The sequence below is a fragment of the Castor canadensis genome, chromosome 13, assembly GCF_047511655.1.
Source record: "Castor canadensis chromosome 13, mCasCan1.hap1v2, whole genome shotgun sequence".
Taxonomy (NCBI): domain Eukaryota; kingdom Metazoa; phylum Chordata; class Mammalia; order Rodentia; family Castoridae; genus Castor; species Castor canadensis.
This window is the reverse complement of record NC_133398.1, coordinates 95,260,489-95,268,528: the sequence shown is the minus strand read 5'-3', so window position 1 is coordinate 95,268,528 and position 8,040 is coordinate 95,260,489. Positions and strand designations below refer to the sequence as shown.

The 8,040-nt window shown below is 39.0% G+C and overlaps 1 protein-coding gene across 1 annotated transcript; it reads right to left on the bottom strand.

Moving 5' to 3' along the window:
• Positions 1-1,492: 1,492 nt before the first annotated feature.
• On the bottom strand, positions 1,493-8,029 carry LOC109701652 (serine/threonine-protein phosphatase 4 regulatory subunit 1-like). The gene is made up of 2 exons (XM_074052323.1): positions 5,834-8,029; positions 1,493-4,557 (listed from the first exon to the last, which is right to left on the bottom strand). The coding sequence occupies exons 1-2, from the start codon at positions 5,934-5,936 to the stop codon at positions 2,318-2,320; spliced, it is 2,343 nt and encodes a 780-aa protein (XP_073908424.1). The 5' UTR covers positions 5,937-8,029; the 3' UTR covers positions 1,493-2,317.
• Between the last annotated feature and the right edge of the window lie 11 nt (positions 8,030-8,040).

Below are 8,040 nucleotides of genomic sequence, written 5' to 3'. Positions count from 1 at the left end.
GCATTCCTGGGATGATTTGGGTTAATGGTTTGGGTCATTAAAATTTTAAATTAGAAATTAAAAACTTAATAATAAAAGAATCTAGTGAAAATACTTCCCGAATAAACAGTAAATTTCTGTCAGAGAGAACAGCAGTGAGAGAATATTGGAATGGCAGGGGAAAATGGAAAGAAGGAAGATTACAAAGTCCACAACTGTGAAAATTTCAGACTCTAGTATAGAGTTCAACCTGAAGCAGATGTTGAAAGTAAGCTTCCTATGGGTTAGAGTTACATCTGAATTCAAATAGAATCTCAATATCATTTTAAAGAATGGGTTCCATTCAATACCATAACTCTTTACTCAAGCCCCTCCATTCCAATATGCCTATGACATGTAGTGATTTTGGCATGTCCTGTTCTGGCCCAGGATCCTGGGTGAAACTCTGGGAGAAAGAACATATGAGATCTCAGACTTTAAAAGATGCTTCTCTGAGACACACAGATGTGCACATGCATAACAAGAATCAAAAGTGCTCTGGACACACAGAGAACTATCTCCCCAGAGAAATGAAAAAATAAATCCTCCTAGAAGGAGTTTGCTGTAAGCCTGATGCTGGATGGGTACTGGAATACTGCCTATGCTACACCCTCCTTCTGTATGGAGAATAGCTGTGTCATGACCTTCTTGTATGGAGGTGTGAAATTATTGGAGGCACTCAAAGTTGGGGATAGGAGTCATTGCTCCTGTTTCCCTTGGCTCAAAGCCCTGGCTTCATGACGAGTTGGTCTTGCATATAGGGAGCAACTGTGCTTCCCAGATGGGCTCTTGGAGGGTAGGTAAAGAAGGGGGACTTCCTTATTTCCAGTGAAAGGAACACAGTGTCTCCAATGTGGTTCATTCCATTTCCTTTGAGATTTTCAGATTCTGGAAAATGTTGACTACGTGATCAATTCTAATTCAGTATGACCGTGTGCACACACTGGTGTAAGCATGGCTCTGTGGAGCTTTGTGAACAAAAAAAGCCATGTCCCTGAGCATCATGACCACTGACTGGGGAGCCCTGTAGGAAACAAGTGTACAAGCATAAGCATAGGAGTTTATAAAATAGAGAAATAAATTTAAATGCACTGCCTTGCTTGGAATGCATAGATGTGTTAGTGCATTGTACAATGAGGACTTTTGCTAGGCTCCCATCTGAAGACTTAGATGGTCATCTAGCTTATGCTTGGTTCTCCTCTATGCACACTGGCATCTGTTGAGATGTTCTATTTTTATCTAATACTGGGTAATTGACAAGTAAAACTCTCTCTAAGATATGTCTCTTTTAAATCCATTATCACTCATGCAGGCATGGGGATAATATTGAAGTCTATATTTTTAAAGACAAGTATGCTTATCTAGGTTTCCTGTTATATACGAAATCATTCATGCAGGTCATAACTCACATTTGTTCACAAATTGCATTTATTCATAAACATCTAGAAAGTAATCAAAAGTTTATATATCTTTCTCTTTATACATCTTATTAATAAATTGCACTTAGATCAGAAAACATGTACCCTGACAACCTTAATAGCATGACTAAAGAGTCCTGAAGTTTCTCCTGACTCTTAAAAGCCCTGGTAGTGGGTGTAGGTAACTGGAACCTGGAAGAAGTCAGTGGGAAGAAGGCCTCTACCCCCATAGCTCTTCCAGACTTTTATGGGGAGATTGAACCTCAGCTGTCATGGAAGCAGAAGAACCCCAAGGTTCAGGTTGTCTAGTAGGTTGGGGAAGCTGTGTTCATGACATCTTTAGAGATTTTGCTACTGGCAGGATGTTTGCTTGCAAAATACTTGACATCACTATCTCGGTCCATCTGAAGTGTCATGATGGCTTGCTCCACACCTTCTTGATGACAGCTGCCAGAGGCTAAGAAGCATTCTTTTTCATGGAGAGTTTGTCTTAAAGTTTTTGCAAGTAGCACTCTAACATTTGGAATCTTGTCATTCACCAAGGTCAGCAAATGTGGCATCAGATACACAGCAAACTGGTCCAAGGGGAGGCAGTCATCTTCAATGATAGTTTGGCAGATGAAGACAAAGGCTTGCCGACCAGACCACTTGGGGCATCTCCCCAAATTCTCCACCAGCCCATTGAGGAAATCTACTCCAAAGGTCACAGGTGTCTCTCTGTGCAGCTTCATCACCATCTTGCTGACTAGCTTGTAGGAAACCAAATGAACAGAAGAAACTTTGTCTGCACAGAGATGCAGAGTGATGGGACACAAATACTCATAAACATCTCTGGGACTATACAATTGTAGAAGGAAAATCAGTTGCTTAGCCAGTTCAGCTCAAAAACGCCAATTTATTCTGTTATCTGTCACTAAAAATTCCTGAAGTTCATAAAGATATTCTCTTCTTTTGTCAATATGAAGAAGACACAGAAAGTCATACAAGTGTTTAGGAACACCAATCCTAACTTCATCAACATCTTTTAGAAATCCATTAAAAATTGGAACCAAATCTGCATCTGTCAACTCATCTCCAAGGATAATTGCAAGCATGTGGATTGAGAATGCCAAAGTTCTTCGAACTTCATACTGTGTGTTTGATGCCAGAATCTTGTAAGTCTCTCTCAGACAGTGCCAATTCCTCCTTCCAAGTGTTAGGGCCACACCTGGTAGGCTGTAGGCACAATGCTTAACAATTTCAGTATCAACCATCTCTGCAAGAGAAGGATCTGTCATTGACAAGTACTGATCTAATAAAGCCTGGGGTACAACATCTTGCACTTTAGGCCTCCTCTCTTCCTCAGGGTTCAAGTCACTGATGGTGTTCACATCTGCATCACTGTGGACATAGTGAGCAGTGGTGTCTTTATTCTCATCAGCATCACTGATTAAAGGGACAGAATCATCTAGATTTACATTAGAATTTGGTAGCTCATTTATACCCACATCTTCTTGCAGCTCATGCCTCTCTTCCATATGAAAGGTCTCCTCATAAGCATCCAAACTGGAAGCATGCAGCACAGCTGACAGTTCTTCCACCTGTGCTTTGACATCTGTACCATCAATGTGGGGCTCTAGATTTTCTGTCAGTTTTTCCAGTTCATTCCTTGTAGTCATGTTGATGTTTGGAGAACCTGGCATGGTGACTTCAGGTGCTTCTTCTGATCTCTCTGGGCTAAGACTCTTCCCAGAGTCCTGTTCAAATTCTTCAGCTAGATCAATTTCAAAACTAAGAGTCTTCCAGAAATTGAGTGAATTTGGTAACTTCTTACCTAAGAGAGTGTAATCTTGTGAACTGGTGCCAACCTTTGGTTGGAGTGCAGATTGGTTGTTATTAAGATTTCCATCCTTCTCATTGCTACTTGCCTCCTGATTAGATTCAGAGGACAAAGTACAGAGTAAAGAGCTATCCACTGGAATGTTTATTTCACTTGTACAGTTCTGGCAAATTTCAGCAGCACCATCTTCCAGTGTGTTTCCCAGTTTGAAACTGGAATTAGTGATGCCGAGATTCAAAGGAACAGCCTCTGGTCTGATCTGCCCATACTTAGGGATGTCTTGATCTCCTATGCTATACTTATCTTCTGACACATCCTCTGAAGGATTGCTTTCTTCTTCAAAATATTGTCCGGACCTAGATCGATTAAAAAAAGTAGATATGAAAGGTCCCAGAGACTGAAAAGCTGCTTGGTGAACCCGATGTGAGGGATCACTGATCAAGTCCACAAATATTGCTGATAGCTTGTCCCATCGGATTTCTTGACTTGTTGCATATGAAACTGCCATGAAGCATTCAGCACAAGCCTTGCGGACTCCCCATTCATTATCCGAACACAGCTGGAAAAACCTGGGCAGCAGCATTTCCTCAGTAGCTTGCTGGCCAACTACACTGCAAATGTCTCCAAAATTGCCAGCACAGACCTTTCGAATATGAAACATTCCATAATCACAGCACATCTCACAAAATCTGGGGAGGATAAAACATTTTGTAATATACTCCCCAACCATGGGAATCATCTTGCACATAATAGGCAGAACTTCCGCTTTCACAAATTCATCACTGTCTGGGGCAGTCAGCTCCATAAGCACAGGGCACACCTTGGTTTCCAAGTCAAATCTTTCAATCAAATCCTCCTCCAGCAAAGCCATCAAAGTTTCCTGACTTTTTCCCCACACTACATTATTCTGATCTGAGAGATATCTAATAAAAATAGGTAGTAAGTATTTAGAAAAAGCATTTCTTATGAAAGTCTGGTTGTCTTGACAAAACAATGCAATCTGAGGCACCTGTTCCATCAGCTCTGCTCTCACAATTGGTTCTGGATCATCAGCTAATTGGGTAATTATTTCCCAAACTGTAATACAATGTCTTTTATTATCACTGACTTCCCTCAACGTGTTCAGCAAATCCTGGGCCACAATTTGTCTGTTAAGTACGTCCTCACTTGCAGCGTACTTTTCCAGTCTCCCCAGTGGTGTCAACGTTTCATCTTCTGAGACAAAGTCCAGGGCAGAGTGTGTAATAAGCACACCAGACTCTGAGTTGTAGTCATCCACACCAAGTTTGTCAGCATCTACACCTGGGAGAGAAGAAAGACAGGTCAGAGTGGGCAGCCAGAAGAGGGGATGCCCCTCCAGTGCTCACCTGTATCAACACACTGACATCTATTCTGAGGTTTAAAAAAAACACTGTATGAATGTGCAAGGCTGCATTTCTCTTAGACACATAATTTACCTATTTATTTTGTGACTGATTCTTGGTTCTGTTTGGAATCTGTCTAGGAAATCATACCAAAGTCTCATAACCCTAATGCTTTCAGTATTTCATCATGAAGTTTTCACATAAATCTTTAGGCCATGAAGATGCCTAAACATTGCCCTATGTTAGTAATTTTCTTGAAAGTTAATTTGTAATAACTGGCAATCAAATTTACATTTCCTTGGTATGATAAATTCTCTGAAGCAAGTCCCTGCCTTTCTTAAGGGGTGAATGGTGAAGGAAAGGAGTATTTGAAAAAAAATCTTCATTTATTACAAACATAATTTGTAATTTATACCATTCATTGAATAAATAGCCTTTAGACAATGCCTCCTCTCTACATGACTTTACACCAAAACAATTCATAAGGTGAGAAAAAAGAAACACCTTCTTAAATTCTGGAAGATGGATGTTCTTAACATGAGCAAATGTTGGATTACTGTGCATGTAAATATGCATGTTGAATTGTATTCTGTCTTATTGTTCTGATTTTATTATGTGTAAAATTGCCCAAATTATTCTGTATTTTGCTTCAGTGGGAAAATTGAGAAAGCTCTGTCCCTTGATACAAAGCTATTATGTGTTGCAATTCAGTGAGGAAAATTATTCAGTACCATTGAGTCTGGTACTTTCCAAATTATATTTTGAGACTCAGCTGGGTCTTTTGTGATGAATCTTTTTTGATATGAGAATTCATGTTCTCTATGTGACCAATGAAAGTGTAGGTTCTTGCCTTGAAATAGGTGTATGTTCTTGCATTAAAAAATATGAGGTGATGAAACAAACTCAATTTATAGAAAGCCAGTCTTTGCTGAACTGTCCTGTCTTGAAAGTGCAAGGGTCCATTTTTCTTAGACACTTCATTTGCCTTTTCATGTGTGAGGGATTCTTGCTTCCGTTTGGGATCTTTCTGGGAAATGATACACATGTCCCATAAACCTAATACTTTTAGGCTTTTATCATGAGTTTTTTCACTTAAATCTTAAGATCATGAACAGAATTTGCTTCTGTAGGACAGTATACTTTTAAACATAATATGTAACAACAAGCTCTTTTCCCCAGAATTGTAATTGATGGACTGTTATTCTCATAAATACCTGTGGGAGAAGTTCTGACATGTAGTCCTGTCCTTGCAGGTGGTGGGGCTTCCCAAAAAATATTGTGGCAGGATCTAGAATGCCGATGAGATATACAATTCATGAAAAGGCATCTTCTTTTATCTGTGGTTGGCTCTGAAGTAGAGGAAGAAGGGAGATTATTGCATTTAATGTCATTCCTTTCACCTTGTTCCCACCATTTTCCTTTTTTAGTGTGCTAGGTGCAGTGCATAGTAGAGGAACTGAGCCATTTGTACTGTAACTGTATGACTTTCTGAAATTGGTTCATTGCCTTGTAGTGTTAATATATTCTTCTTTATCAAAACCAGTTAACTGATGGTTAGACCTAGTGGCCTGATCAGACTCAGTTTAGTTCTTTCCATGTGAATGTATCCTAGACAGATTTGTCTCTAGTCTATGGTATGGTATAATCAGACCATTAACACCTAGTTGGACAAGATTCTGGAGGGTAAATATGATCCCTGAATTGACATGCCATATCCCATTTTGAAAGATAAAACTATTTGGTATCCAACTGCAGTTGTCTTATAATGTGCTACTTTCAAAGCAAAACTCCTTCTGTTTACTTCCCAAACATGCAACCATGGTCAAGTCTATCCCATCAAGGGAATAGCCTTAATGAAACAGCCTGCCTGAGTCAATCCTCAGTCAGCCTCTGGTCACTTCATCAGGTAGTCTGTGTTCAAAACTGAGTCCAAAGTTTCTACTCCTGAGCTATGAATGTTTTCCCAATCATGGCACATTCATAGTTTATTAAATAAATAGCATGTACCAAACATTTAGAAAGATGACAGATGAGCCAAGATTTGCAAGAATATTGACATTTGACCACAAATCTTTAAATAACTGCTCACTTGGCTTTTCTATAAACACAGGGGCAATGCTTGTGGGGCTGAAACAGAGATGCCAGTGATGCCACTGTGGGTTTCTGACTCTGCCACTTACTTGGAATATTTAATAAAATGTCCTTTTGATTTAATTCCTTGATTTAACCTGCAGGTATGATACCATCTATACCTCATTGGACTAGTGCACTCCTCAGAACAAGGCATGATTCATAGCACTCTTGATGAGGTTTACTTTATCCCTCACTCAGATAGTTTAAGGCAGCCTAGGAAACAGTCATCTCCCAACAAAACAAGCTCTACTTCTCTTCATTTCAGTTAGCAGCCTCTAACTGAATCAAAATTAACTCTCTATCTGTTGTACACACTCCCACCAATTCAAAATGTAGATAAGAAGAAAGCACACACATTCTTCAATCCTGGAGGATATTCCTGGATGACAATATGTACAAATTTGATGACTATGAATGTAAATACACAAGTTAAATTATGGTATTCAACTTGATTTCTCTGATTTTATTATTTCAAAAATTACCCAAATATATTCTATTACCTAGTCTTAATTTGAAAAATGATAGTAATAATGCCCCGTCCCTTGATATAAAGCTGTATGTGCAAGCTATTCTATGAGAAAAGACTGAAAGCAAAGTGAACACTGAGTCCAATATATTCTCAAAAATATTTTCAAACTTAGACCTTTTATGATGTATGTTATTTGATGGGAAATATCATATTATGAATGAATGTTTATGTGGGTGCCATGAAAATTTAGGGTGATAAAGCAACCTGTTTTAAAGTGTCCCAGAATGAATTAGGGTATGAGAAAATGTAAAAATTATAAGCTGTGAGCTTACAGAATAACAATGGCAACAGTAAAATAAGAAGAAACTCTTTTCCAGCCAAAATATTCCCAAATTAATAACATATTTGTATCAGAGAAAGAAATATCAGTGGGAGAACATTGTAACATTAGAGGAAAAAACTGGTAAGAAGGATGAATAAAAAGTCCCTGAATTGATAAAGTTCTCTACAATTCTATCTGTACAGTGCAAACTTGCCATGGAGTAGAGTTCTAGAGTAAAAGGCACTCCAGATAAAGGAGAGAGTCCATGTAAAACCATAATACTTTGCTCAAGACCATCAGTTCCAAGTGTGTCTAAGTCATGCAGTCATGACTACTCTCATCCCAGATAATGGCACGTGGGGTGGGTAAGATATGAGACTCCAGAACTCAAAGACCATCCTGTATTGAGACACACAAATGTCTCATTAAAGTCTAAAGTGCTCTGGGAAAACAGATAAGAGAGCAATTATCTCTGAGGAGGAATGAAAAAATCCTCC